At 39.7% G+C, this 14,091-nt stretch overlaps 3 protein-coding genes across 7 annotated transcripts; 2 read left to right on the top strand and 1 right to left on the bottom strand.

Annotated features, from left to right (window-relative positions):
• Positions 1 to 190: 190 nt before the first annotated feature.
• Positions 191 to 1,008, top strand: LOC124429649 (EKC/KEOPS complex subunit TPRKB-like). The gene has a single exon (XM_046975217.1). It carries the CDS (start codon positions 346 to 348, stop codon positions 892 to 894), a length of 549 nt encoding a protein of 182 aa, XP_046831173.1. The 5' UTR covers positions 191 to 345; the 3' UTR covers positions 895 to 1,008.
• Positions 993 to 14,075, bottom strand: LOC124429489 (nuclear protein localization protein 4 homolog). Of its 2 annotated transcripts, none has more exons than XM_046974837.1 (13): positions 13,937 to 14,075; positions 13,404 to 13,484; positions 13,102 to 13,306; positions 12,880 to 13,033; positions 12,596 to 12,733; positions 12,229 to 12,532; positions 11,977 to 12,114; positions 11,708 to 11,855; positions 11,427 to 11,587; positions 2,404 to 2,555; positions 2,199 to 2,337; positions 1,730 to 2,121; positions 993 to 1,317 (listed from the first exon to the last, which is right to left on the bottom strand). In XM_046974837.1, the coding sequence occupies exons 1-13, from the start codon at positions 13,955 to 13,957 to the stop codon at positions 1,293 to 1,295; spliced, it is 2,058 nt and encodes a 685-aa protein (XP_046830793.1). In that variant the 5' UTR covers positions 13,958 to 14,075; the 3' UTR covers positions 993 to 1,292. The 2 variants fall into 2 exon arrangements, with proteins under 2 accessions (XP_046830793.1, XP_046830803.1); XM_046974847.1 differs by lacking the exon at positions 993 to 1,317 and adding an exon at positions 1,503 to 1,644.
• LOC124429512 lies at positions 2,919 to 11,283 on the top strand. Of its 4 annotated transcripts, none has more exons than XM_046974907.1 (4): positions 2,919 to 3,642; positions 5,752 to 6,069; positions 6,545 to 6,694; positions 6,916 to 11,283. In XM_046974907.1, exons 2-4 carry the CDS (start codon positions 5,752 to 5,754, stop codon positions 8,275 to 8,277), a joined length of 1,830 nt encoding a protein of 609 aa, XP_046830863.1. In that variant the 5' UTR covers positions 2,919 to 3,642; the 3' UTR covers positions 8,278 to 11,283. The 4 variants fall into 4 exon arrangements, with proteins under 4 accessions (XP_046830863.1, XP_046830854.1, XP_046830845.1 ...); XM_046974898.1 differs by having other exon boundaries at positions 2,920 to 3,671; XM_046974889.1 differs by lacking the exon at positions 2,919 to 3,642 and adding an exon at positions 4,009 to 4,165.
• Positions 14,076 to 14,091: the final 16 nt, after the last annotated feature.

Genomic DNA, 14,091 nt, shown 5'->3' on the forward strand with positions numbered 1-14,091 from the left:
GTACGTCGAAAAATCGATAATATCAAAATATCGGCGTCAACGAAATTGACATTAAAAGTACACAAATAAGAAATACACGTCGGTTGATAAAATTGAAATACACATAGGGAGATATGTACCCTCTGGCGTGTATCGACGCGTACTATCGCTTAAAGTGCGGCGAACCAAAGAACGAATGAGACATATTTCTTCCTCGCAACATCACCAACGACGCAACGCCAAGAGCGTACGCAGAGATAAATTGCCGTTCTAAGTAACGTATATATTACATGACTTTGTCTCGTCTCGCGTTAGTAGCTTTGTAGATTTTGAGGCTAATTAAACCGGACATGTTTATAATAAAATATGACGGATAAAAACGATTACAGTATACAGCTAGATCCGGAAACAAAAATGCATTGTACGTTGCATTTGTTCAAAGATGTAGAAAATACTGGTGAAATAAGAAGAAAAGTTATGTCTGGCGATGTTGCATGTTGCATCTTAAAGCCTACATACATAATAGATCCATTTCAGATTGTAATAGCTGCCAATAAAGCGGCTATTAATGAAAGTTGTAATCGGTTAATTACAAAAAACAAATATACGGAGATTCTATTTTATCTTTCAATGAGCAAAAATATATCAAAATCGTTAAGAGACTTTGGAGCAAGCGACAACGACAAGAACATGTTGGTCGTAACGATTCACGAAAGAGAGAAACAAGATTCTCTCTCAAAAATGATCGTCGATAATGTAAAAGGGAAGAGATTGTCGTTGATGGAGCTAAAAGAATTGACAGATTTGGAAGTTGCAAAGAGATATTATAAAATTGATAAAGAGGAACTAAATGTATCGAGTTGTATAGATTCGATAATATCTAGGATAGCTTGCAAAGACTTTTCGTCGAAATAAAAAATCGTTGGATTGAGAAGAAGTATTAAATGTCATCGAGAATGCGCGTCATAGAGATTTACGAAATGTCGAAAAAATAAAACGCAGAATGCAAAATATTCTATGCTTACCAAACCGAATGAATATTTTATTTTTTATTCCTTCCACAATTAAGGAAGCTAACTAATATAAGAAGAACAGACAATAAAACTAATATAGTACCAAACTTGAATCGCAGTTTATATCCTTTAATCGAGCAATTTTCAAGCAAATATTTCATTTTCTATATCGTGCTCTTGAAAGTGAAACTACGCGATGAAGATGTGAAATACGATAGCATAAAACAACAATCAAAATCCAAGTTGTATCGTATCGCCGATGTCTCGTAGATTTTTCATTTCAGAATCTAGAATCCAGCTCTACGAGAGAACATCTTCGTCATCTCTGTAAGAATATAAAGATCCAATAAATTTTTATATTTTCCTTAAAACATGTCTTTGTGAAATGGACAAGAAAAAAAAAACCAATATACATGGGACTTTCATTGGTTTTGTGTACGATGGCTGTGAATGAACGATCATTATTATTAGACGAGGAAAGTAGGATAGCGCATGTTTGTTAGTCGGAAATATCTTTTGTTTTTTATTTTTATTATTATTATTATTATTATTATTATTATTATTATATTTTTTTTTTATTCACTCATAAATAAGGCCAAAGATGCGTAGAAAACAATCATAATATCCGCAAGGATACAGGATGAGTCAAATCCTGCGGAATTAAATAATGGATTTAAAGAGAGGACACTTAAAGAGCACGCAATGTTTGTAAAATACGGAGACTTTGTTAGGAATACCTTGGTAGACTGCACATTTCGCATATTGAAAATTCTGCGCTGTTGATAAAAGTGCAATGAGGGCAAGTCCACAATTCTTGATCAGCGGACGAATTTGCAGCAGCAGCTTCTGTGCCAACCGCTACGCTAGTGCTAGCTGCTGTTGCTGCTGCTCCTGCTCCTGCTCCTGCTCCTGCTGCTGCTGCTGCTGCTGCTGCTGCTGGCAAGGAAGAAGATGATGATGGTCTGCTGATCATGCCACTATTAAATGGTAGTTGAGTAACTTGCGACGTAGACGCTGCGGTCGCCGATATCAATTGTTCCACCGTGGCCCAATGTTCCGAACGTGACCATTCCATTGCCATTTGTTTATCTTTATTGCGTACGGCTTCGAGCAATGGTACCATGTGATCCTTAAATTTGACCAAAATTCATTTCTACATTTGGCACAGATCGTCCTAGAGATTAATGTCAAAGAAATAATGTGTACCTTCATGGGTAACATATCCATAGTGGTGATAAACAAAAGCAAATGAAAATCTGAAATTGCTTCCAAAAATTGGTCCGAGTTAAATTGTTGCATATAGGTGCACAACGAACGAAACTCTTGAACTTGTCCATCGATTAATCTGTAATCAAATGTTCGTACGTACGTTATTATATATTTTCTCAAGCGAGATATTATCGGAAATTACCTGTTTTCGATAAGAAAAGGAGTAATGTCATCGTTCGCGTAAAAAGTAAATTGAGGAGTGAGAGGCGTAGATGCGGGTACGTCCACTAATAAATATTCCACGGGAAGAGGTCTCGCTAGCCTCGGTACTTCGTTACCATAGCTGTCTTTTTCCTAAAAAGAAAGAGGGTAAAATGAATATCGGAAGAGATGAAGGATTTTATAAAACGAAAGTGAAAGTGGGACCCCGCGCGGTCAGGCGGGAAAAAGTTGTAATCGAATCGAATTTTAAGGCGAATTCAACGGCGTTGAATAGACGAACATGAGAAAGAAGGATCGAGAAAGGGAAACGAGAAAAAGATTCGAAGAAGGCCCGATGGTGTCGCCCCAATGCGAGGAATCGTCCAAGTGACGTACGCGAAATATCACTGTTCGATTGGTTAATAGCAGGAGAAAGGAGAAAGAGAAAGGAAGATGGAAGGATCGAGACAGAGAGAACGATGGTGAGAAAAGGAGAGAGAGAAAGAGCAACAGCGTAAGCGGAGGAGTGCGCGGCTGTGGTGCGTGTGTCGGTCGGTCGGTCGGTCGTCGCCGCTATGCTAGTGGTTAGTTTAGTGAACCAAACATCATGATGTGGCAAAACGTTCTCACGAGCTAAAAGCTGGAGTAACGCCGCGTTAACCGGCGCGCCGTCGTTATGTTATCCACAATAACTCACGAGGTTCGATAAAAAGCGTAAACATTGTTAAACGCGAAAAGTACAAACAAACAAACACAAGCAAACAAAAAAAATCCCTGCGACTAGAGTTCCACGGCAAGGAAGACGACAACGGCCACGGCGACGACGACAACGGCGACGACGGCGACGGCGACGGCGACGGCGACGGCGACGGCGACGGCGACGGCGACGACGACGACGACGAGGATAAAAACGACGACAAGGAAAACAACGTACGGTCACCGGTACAACGACGGCGACGGCGACGACGACGACGACGACGACGACGACGACGACGACGACGACGACGACGACGACGACGACGACGAAGACAACCGCGACGGCAACAGTGGCAGCGACGACGACGACTCATTCGTGCTTCTATCTTCGCAAGTGGGATTCCGCACTATGTCAGTCCCGATGTAAATTAAAGTTGTATCGTATGTGTCGAAGTGAGAGAATTACGCGAAGAAGATATAACCACCCTTACAACGATATATATCTTGGAAGTGACGAGTGTCAACGATCAGCCTCCATCGCGCGGTAAGGAGACGATCACGAGCGTATACACGGTACGAAGCATTTAGATGATTCTGAATAGAAGACGCTCTTATAAGAGAAAGAGTCTATCTCCTCTTTCTTTTTCTATGCATATTGCGTATAATGAGAATAAGAGAGGTGAAGAGAGACGGGAAGAGCGAGCATGTATGAACATATACGTCTCTACGTAAGCGGGAAGGCAATATGGCGCGCGGGCGCGCGTAAAATAGCGATGGGAGGGGGAAGAGAGGAGGGAGAGGCGAGACGAAGCGCGCGTAAGCGACACGACGGAGGAGAGAAGAGGAGGCGCGTTCCCGCGGATTCCCTCGCTGCGCTGACACGTAGTAACTACTTTGTGAATTTCTTTGTCGTTTAAGAGACATAACGTGCCGACCGATAAGTTGCGGGAATTCGCGATCGTTTATCGGCTTGTCTTTTTCTCTCTCTCTCTCTCTCTCTCTCTCTCTGATTTCATTTCTACTCATGCGATATGCCTGCCTGCCTGCCTGCCTACGTATACGACGAGGTATTAGAGTAGCAGAAAAAAAGTGCGGTACTCGATACGTTCTTCCCTTATCGGATCTCTCCTCTTCACCCCTTCTTCTCGCGTTAAACGAATGGCGAGTACCAAGTGACTTGGGCGATTCGAATCCTACTTGTTTTTCCCCCTCCAAATCCTATTCCTTTCTCTCTTTCATGTTACTCTACACACATAAGTGCGCGCGCGCGCGCGCCAACACTACTCTCTCTCGCTCGCTGATACTCTCTTCTGGGATAGCACTGTGTAGCTTTTGGCGCGATTTCACGCGCACGCGCTTTCCACGCGCGTAAAAAATGTCATTTTTCGATCGTTCGTGCCGATCTGCTTTCGTAACGAATGACTTCGTCGACGAATAGACTGTTCCGTGATAGACGATGAGTTCTTCTTCGAACCTTCGAACAGGATATATAATTTAGTTTGTACGTCGAACGTGAAACTGGGATTCGTCGATGATAATTCGAAAAAATTCTTTATACGTTTTCCTTTCTCGATTTAGATCTTCGCAGAAAGAGAGCAGTTCTTCATTTTGCCGCGGCCGCCGACATGTGTTTACGAGAGCGATGCACGTGGTCGCACGCCTTCGTTCTCTTCTATCGTTTGTTCGAGAAAATATATAAATCGGAATAGTCTTAAATTAATTATAATAAAATAATAAAAGTGTTCGCGCGAAACTGTTCTAAAGAATATGATCGTCCTCGCCGGAAGGGACACATATAAAACGACTCGAAACGCTCTTTGGATGCCAAGTTCGAACGAACAAAGAATGGTGATGCGCTACTTTTTTCTTACTCGTAAAAAAAAAAAAAAAAAAGAAAAATATCATAAATAAAAGTGAAACTCGGTGATTTATTTTCGTGCAAAATAGTACATATAAGAATAAAGTGAAATAGACTGTAACAACACTGCATAAAAAGTATTTCATCAAAAGAGCCATTTTTTTTTTTTTTTTTTTTTTTTTTTTTGGAACTCTTTAAGTCTATTAAGTTTCTTATTTCACAATAAAATAATTAAAAGAAGAAAGAAATAAGAATGATCATCTTTGCAACAGATATCGTTCGTATAAATATAACGTGTACATAATAGAGTTAGTAATTTGTAAAAAATAGCAGATAAACACACTACATTTTATATAAAGAGAGAGAGATTTTCTCGTTGAATAACCATCGCTGTTCTTTCTGTGATTTTGTTTATACTACATCTCTCTATCTAAAGAATGAAACCTGTGACTAGAACTTTTCATTTTTGTTAATAGACATTTTCTATGCACTGAAATTATTTCAAGTCACTTTGGACATCATCGAAAGGAAAAATGTCATACTTTTGCTTTGCGATATCTGATTGGTCCAAGAATCTGATTGATAAAAGAAAAGAAAGCAAATAAGTTTGTTTGATATATGTATATATATATATATATATATATATATATATATATATATATATATATATCTTCATTTTCATCGACCAATAGTCGACATTTTTTCCTTTCGATAAAAAAAATTTCTCTAAACAGCCCGTTGTCGCGTCCTTCTATATGATTGCATTAAAATAATGAAATGTCGTTGTGCTTTCAGATGTTGGATCCAAGCGTATTGACTGATTTGGAGGAGCTGACGCTTTGCAATTATTGCAAGCAGAAGTACAATGATGCCGAGCAATGTCCAAAATACCTTAGCTGCAAACACTATTTCTGTTTGCGTTGCATAGAAAACAATTTGTTAAAGGGGCGCGATCTATTCTGTGCGCACTGTTGGAAGAGGACCGATCTCGGTGATCAAGGACCTGACGCTTTGCCGACTCATTCTCCGCTCCTTGCCCTAGCCAACAACTTGTCACATTTAAAGATCACATCGAACAACACGTCCAATAAATGCGTCGACAAAGAGAGAAAGGTATAATAAAGCGCTTAAAGCAAAGATATATTGCGTCTATCGAAAAGAGTCCTCTTTAGATTTAGAAATCTATCGCTGTATTTGGTTTTAGATTATGGGCCCGCTTGCCTTCATTAACATTATTCTTAGATGCTTAAAAACAAAATTCTTGGGCACATATGTGCATTATAAAGAGAGAAAGAGGGAGAGGGAGGGAAGAGTAACGGGCAAGTTACGAAGCCATATCGAGAAAAAGATTCTCGTGGTAATAGGATCACATTATACGACGTTACTTTTTCCTTTGCGTGGTGGCGCCGCACTTTGTCCCTTTGCTACGTTTTCACGCTGTTTTTCATTTTTCAACTATTGACCTTTTTCTCCCATTTCTTTCTCTTCTTTTGTTTTTTCTTTTCTTTTTTCTTCACAGCCTCCTTTTACTAAAACTTTATTCGATCGTCGAAGAAGGAAATGTATTATAAGATTAATTTCTTTGCAGAGTGAAAATTGTCACACTCATGGAATGCCTTTGGCTCTTTGGTGCGCAACATGCTGTACGGCACTTTGCAGAGCGTGTGCAACGCCTCAAGAACATCCGGGACATCAGATTAAGTCGCAAACCGATGCCAAAGAACAACTTATATCCGATGTAAGTAGTAGCCTCTCTCTCTCTCTCTCTCTCTCTCTCTCTCTCTCACTCACTCCCTCCCCTACCCTCCCCTCCCCCTACCAACCTCTTTTTCTTCCCGCCCTCTCTGGTAGAAAATGATGATGTACGTAAGGTGGTATCATCGTGCGTTGTGCACCTCAACTTCGAATAAAAGAGACTCGGCAAAGGGTCTTTCAACAACGACAACTTGTTGTCGATAGGTCCAATTGGAACTAGTCGCCATGGGGAAGCTGTCGAACGAGATACAAAGACTGGCAATGCAGCAACGAGAATTCTTAATAAAAGTATTAGAGGCATGCGTGACGCTGAAGACACACGTGGAAACGGATCTACAGAATGGCTGGAGTCATTTTCCAGAAATTACGGATGCTCGTGAAACTTTAGGAAAAGCAAAGGCCAGTTTGTCGATGATCGATAGCCCTAGCGACGTTTATAGCTTGCACTCACAATTGATCGTCGAGAAGCAAAGGTTGCAATCCAAGTACCAAGAGATGATGTTGCAATGTCAGTTGGACGATCTGATAGGAAATTCCGGAGTCGTTTTCGACTTTGCTCTTTTGAAACAAGCGTTGGCGGGTATACATACAGGAGAATCGATGGTATCTCAAACGTCGGGCAATGGCGGTAGATTGGCCAATCATCTGACGGCTTCGCAAAATCCTATACTGTTCCTCGCGAATTATTGTATGTCGCAGTTATACTCGAGACATCTCGTTAGCAAGCAACACATGCAAAATGGCTCGATTGAATATCATTCGGGTATGATGGGCCCGCAACAAGCTCCACCTGTTCACGTTCATCAAGGTCCACCGCAGGCCTCTCAAAACAATCCTCAGCAACAGCAGCAGTCGCAATCGCAACAGCAACTTCTTATCCCACCCGGTTCGCCGTCCGTAAAGCCCGTTCCACCTGCACCACCTAACGCCATGTTGCATCCGCAACAACAGTCGACGTTTATGCCAGAAGCAGTAGGCGCTAGCGGGGCAAGTTTGGTAGCCGTCCACTCGTCCCCTCAACAACCACCGTCCACAGGAATGGCGGCGTCTCTTCGTGGCCCATCCAATCCCTATCCGCTTTATTACTTCAACATAGAAGTCAATGGATCTCCTCACGGCCGTATCGTTATCGAGGTGAGACCGGACGTCGCGCCAAAGATGGCGAAGAATTTTAGCGTATTAGCAACCGGTGAGGTTGGAGTCGGTTACAAGGGATGTACGATATTTCAATGCTGGGAAGGGGAGTCGGTGATAACGGGAGACTTTGAACTTAACAATGGTCGAGGAGGCAGGAGCATATTCGAAGATGGGTACTTTATGCCAGACGACACAAAGTTTCCAGCGGTCAGAGGAACCGTGGGAATGAGAAGAACGCAGAAACGTCATGATAATCTCGGCATGGTGGGCTCTCAGTTTCGTATCATCCTACAAGAAATGCGAGGATTCACAGGAATTTTTGGCCACGTCGTGGAAGGGCTCGATCTAGTTGAAAAGATATCAACGTTTGGTGATCAGACTGGCAAGCCTACTAAGAATATTCTAATTACGAACTGTGGTAAATTGTAACGGCTTCTCCATTACGTTTGGTACCGAATGGTAACGAATACCTAATCATACCTTACGTTTTTTCCCGTTCTAGGTAAACTAAAGGAAGTGTCGCGACGGTGTCACCGAGAGAAAATCAAAAAGAAAAGAAACGGGCTTCTTATGCATATTCCTTTTTTTTTCTCCCCCCTTTTCCCCCCCCCCCCCCCTAGGTGCGATATAGGGAAGTCTTATGGACGATAATATGTATGGAGAATTATGCGCGTAATGTCTAACGAAAAGATATTATTTAATCTCCATATGTAAATTCTCATTGGAAGACACCGTCGCGACATACAGTTCCAAATAAATCGCGATGCTCCGTATGAAATCACACAACTTAATTAACTATTTACAATAGAATCTAAAGATGTTGAATCTATTTTTAAACGTGGACGCGTTAGAGAAAATGATGCTGCTACTACTACTACTATTACTAATAATAATGGTGATGATGATGACGACGACGACGGCGACGGCGACGGCGACGGCGACGGCGACGACGATGACGAAGATGATGATGATGACGATGACGATGACGACGACGACGACGACGACGACGACGACGACGACAATTATGACGATGATGATAAAGATGAAAGAGAGAAGAAAAAAAAAAAATAAATACCCATATTTTGCTATTGATCGGGAATCACGAAGATTCTATGTCTACAATAACGACGATGATCGACACATACGTACCTCAGATCGATCGTGATATCGATACGACTTCTAGCTGTACGGTATTTGTTTTAGAAGAGGTTCGACGTTTATTTTTGGCTATCGGCGTATTGCTACGTATAGTTTATAGAGCGTATCGCGCGCTGCGAAGTTAAAAGTCACGTAGTATGTCAGGAAGAAAGAGAAAGGTGACAGCGAAACTTCGGTGTGCGCTTCTAATGTCTTAGGTCGTAGATAGTATAAATCGTGTAAACGGGAAATAACTAAGAAATCTTTTTTTTTTTTTTTCGTTTTGTTTGTTTTCTTAAGATAAACGTGCTTACGTGTGTATCTTCTACGTACGTACGTAAACACGTAAATCAAAAGAAAACATATTAAGGTCGGGGATTAAAATAAGGGTCGAAAGACGCGCTTGACTTCGAATTATCCGGTAACTGTGATTCCGTACGCAGGATCGTTTTAGAAGTTTAACAAAAACTATCGAACGATACGTAGGCAAGTTAAGAAGACAATTCCGTTTCGTCGTCTTATAAACGATCGCGTATCGTTCCATTCCGGGAGGAAGAGAAAGGAGCCAAAAGGGAAAAAAGAAAAGAATTATTTGGGGATTAGACGTGTACCGAATAGCATAGAAGGAATGATAAAGAAATGTTTTGGGTCCCACCGAGAGAGGCTCCAAGAGATAATTCCCTTTTTGCTCTTTCTGTCGACTAGTAAAGTCGTCGTAAATTAACTGTATTTAAGGTTAGATCTCAACATGCAAATGTATACAAGGCCTAACTACTACTATGTAGACCGTAAGCCTCATCGTCTGATCCAGAAGACAAAACGAGTGGAATTAATGGATACATACGTACAAACACACACACACACACACACACACACACACACACACATACGCAGACAGACAGACAAAGTACGTAGATATATACGTACACGCATATATACCGTCATACACACGTATACATATTAAACGAAATCATTCCTCGATGCTGTATATCGAAGTATTACGATAATGTAATGCGTTATAGTATTCGTCTAAATCCACGTAAAATCCCATCGTTATATATCGTACTATCTCGTGTACAACGCGTGCGAGTGACGCGTTCTAAAAAAAAAGAAAAAAAAAAAAAAGAAAAGAAAAAAAAAAAGAAAAGAAAAAAAAAAAAGAAAAAAAAAAAAGAACGTGTAAGAACGAAATGTGCGTTAAAATGGCAAAGCACATTACTCTCACACGTATGTAGGTACATATATGCACGCCCTCGTCGTCGCGGTTGCCTTTTTTGAAGAGAGCCTCATTCGATGTTGAACTTGAAAGTTTTAACACTTGTTGATTAGCTGAATAATGCGTCGCGTGCGATAGGAACGCATTATCGCGGCGACGAACGAATGTAAGAGAGAATTGCCGTTAGAATAATTACACGAAAGAAGAAAGAAAAAAAAATAAGAAAAGTTACACGCATACAAAAAAAACAAACAGCAAGCACGCACGCAGACACACACATACACACACACACACACACACACGCATACATACATACATACAAGAAATACGTACGACGATAAGGAGGGTGCTCGTGCTCTCGAGTAAATTTTTCTCGTTTCGGTGCAAAGAGACAAAGCGAAAGCCGAATAATAGTATAGAGTAATTTTTTTCTCCAGCTGAGAAAAAATATACGTAAACAAAGTTCGTATATATCACCGAAACGAGCGAATGCTACAAGGCCCACCTCTATATACACAAAGTGAAAAAAATATCCCACACGCGCGCGTATATATACTACATATATTTTTATGAACGTGATGAGGTAACAACGCATAGCTTGTAATATCGATCTTAAATGACCGACATTGGTTTACCCTCGCCCCTCGCGTTCGAATTAAAAACGATTGAGCGGCTATAACTCTTATTAAGTTTTTCCTTGCGAATCTTCAAATTCCTTTTTCCTACCTCTGTATCCCATGTCCTCCTATCTATCTTTCTTTACAACGACTTCCTTCTTATCTGTCAGTCTGTCTATCTATCTATCTATCTATATCTCTCTCTCTCTCTCTTCTCATCCCTATCCCTACCGCTCCATTCCCCCCTCTCTCCCCTTCCTCCTATTATGTTAAGGCGTAATGAGCATTATAAAAAAAATCGAAATATTTTGTTTATAGTCTACGGTAAGCGTATATCCGTAGGGCTCTCGCTTAAACAATTTTATTATTTCATTATACATGCGTACGAGATGAACGTTCGTTACCCAACTTAAATGTACTTTTAATCGATGAATTTTGAGTTATAAACTGTTTCTCCCTTTCAAACTTTGTGAGTAATTTTAAATAGATTATCCTTTACCTACCTCCACGAAAATACGTATACAAAGATACGATTGTGCGAGCGAAACAAGCCTTTAAGAGTATAATTAATTGTTATAAAGTTAAATGATGTAAAGTTACAGACTCACCTTGTAGAAGACATCTGGAACATATTGCTTATCGGTCGATTCGATTACATAGCCCAGTTCCGGTGCATCTTTCGTAGGAACCAAACATGCATCGCGTACCAGTGCAGAACATTGATTTGATACTTGATAGCCTTCCATGTGAACCTGATTTTTATCATCGCCTGCAAATAGTAAGATGTATTATTTATTATTGATCCGTACACAATGAAATAGTAATTTTTTTCTTTTCTTATTGTAAGCGCAATACGACAATGATACGATATGATATTTTCTGAATTTACCTGTAACGCAAACAGTTACGAACTTAGAACCAAAATAACCACTGGGTGAAAAACGACAAGGATTAAGAAATTGATTTTGGAAGTACCCTGCCATAATACACTCTTGCGCCGATAAGAAATGGCTCTCTATATTTCGGACATGTTTCACCTAAACACATAACGTATTATATATATATATATATATATATATATTATAAAGTTTCATTATGACCGGCGATAGTTATGAATCGCTATGATAGGTGTTACGGCTACGTATAATGTTGTTATACCGTTCCTTTCTTCACATCGTCGGCTATAAGATCCGTGAATATCCATCCTATTCTCTTCAAATTGAGAGATCGAGCCAATTCATCGACCAATGTCTCTTTCTCGTCTGGCAAAAGTTTTATAGAATCCTTTGTACTTTCCTAAAATAGTCCAAAAGTTTTATACGTCGTTTGTTACATCTTCAAGTGGATTATTATTATTAATAGACGATTTAGTTGACATTTCATTTTATTTCATAATATTATCATACTCACCTGCGGAGGTTCATATATAGCTGCGACAACTGCTCTAATCCCTAATGGTACATCCGTGTGTATCTCATATCGTCCATATAAATATCCAATACGTTGGTGACCAGTACTTCTCCAGTAATTCAAAAATCGTTCGACTAAACTAGCATTCTCAAACATGACATTGTCTATGTGACGGTAAGTTTGACGATTCAAAGTAATAGAACTAGGTTGACACTTGCTACAAATACCCCTAGGCCATGGAGGATGATCTTTGCAACCAGTCTTTACTCGGCAGCATATGTCGTCTAATTGTATAAATTTGCCCCTAGAAAAATAATTGGAAAAAATAGAATTCAATATAATCTTTTATAATACAGAGTTTTTTTACCTATCGACCCCGGCAGTGAGTTTCCTGAGATACGAATGAAAGGATAAATGTTTGATATTTTGTTCCTTCATATAGAGTTCATCGAACGGTTCCAAAGGAGAGCAGTGCACGCAACATCCATTTACACCATGACGACAACTTTACAAGAAATATATTAATGCATATACGTACACAAAAAAACACACACACACACACACACACACACACATATATATATATATATATATATATATATATGCACACATTTCTTCCTTCTCCCTACAGATATATCTCCATTTACTTACAGTTTTTCATCGCGTTTTCTCTGTATCTTCCCGTCGAGCTTCCACAACTGTTCATCTATGTCGTCTTCCGGCACATTTGGAAGGCTACGAAGTGAACCGATCACATTTGAACTTTGCACAACACGGTTTGTATTGTTTCCTGCATCGCTCTGTCCTATTTCATGTTTCAAGCGTTAATATAGATCTCCATAAAGTTAAAGTTATAAGATATATATTACAAACCTCCAAAAGAATTGTGTGAATTTTTACTGGCAGATGGAGTATTCCAAAGCTGTGCACCGTTAAATGGTACAAGGTAGAGCATATCGCCGTGCGAAAGACCTATCTCGGACAGTGTTTTGCTGCGAGTACTTATGATTTCATCTTGATGATTTCGTTGCTTGTAGAGCCCAAATGTGAAACTATTCAAGTTGAATGCGTTAAACACCTGAAAGAATATGACAGAACAAAGGATTCGTTACTCTGATATATAATAGAGAAGAATAATGAAAGATTAAAAGTGCTGTTAGATGAGTAATACAAACTTTTTCAAAGAGCGTAAAGACGACATCCGATAAATAGACATCCACGCGCTTTGTCCCTTCAGACGACTGCACTCGTAACGTCTAAAAATGATAATGAAACGCTTAGATATACAATCATTTAATAGAGTTAATACAGTTATACTTTGTTAGATAATTTAAAATTCTTTGAAAAAAATGACAGCATGGACGAATTTCTTCCATGTAAAATTTTTTTTAACGAGATATAACAAACGAAATAGAATATTTGCAAATAAAAATATTTCATTATTGTTAAGTTATACGCGTACGCAATATTTAAGATAAAATAAACTTTGAAAAGAAAATTTCGGATCGCGCGAGATGACACAAGGTTTTGGAATTTCTTATACGGTACTGTAACAATAATAACCGCGTGGAACGGTCCTCTTTTAATTACCACGTATAGGAAAAAATAAATTATCATTTAGTCAGAAAAATCGGAGATGCGAAAAAGGAATTAACGAGTGACATGCACTTTTTTGAAATCTTAATCATTTTTTTAAGGATCAACTTACGATTTGTCTTGATTTTGACATTTCGCCGGTGTTGAGTGAAACATCAGCTGTTCAATCCGTTGTTCCTCTTGCCTGGGCAAACGCAAAGTCAGAAAATTCCCTAAGAAGACGCGAAAAAATTGTCGAGTCAACGTTCGATACCCTAACCTCTTGGC

The sequence above is a fragment of the Vespa crabro genome, chromosome 1, assembly GCF_910589235.1.
Source record: "Vespa crabro chromosome 1, iyVesCrab1.2, whole genome shotgun sequence".
NCBI classification, from domain to species: domain Eukaryota; kingdom Metazoa; phylum Arthropoda; class Insecta; order Hymenoptera; family Vespidae; genus Vespa; species Vespa crabro.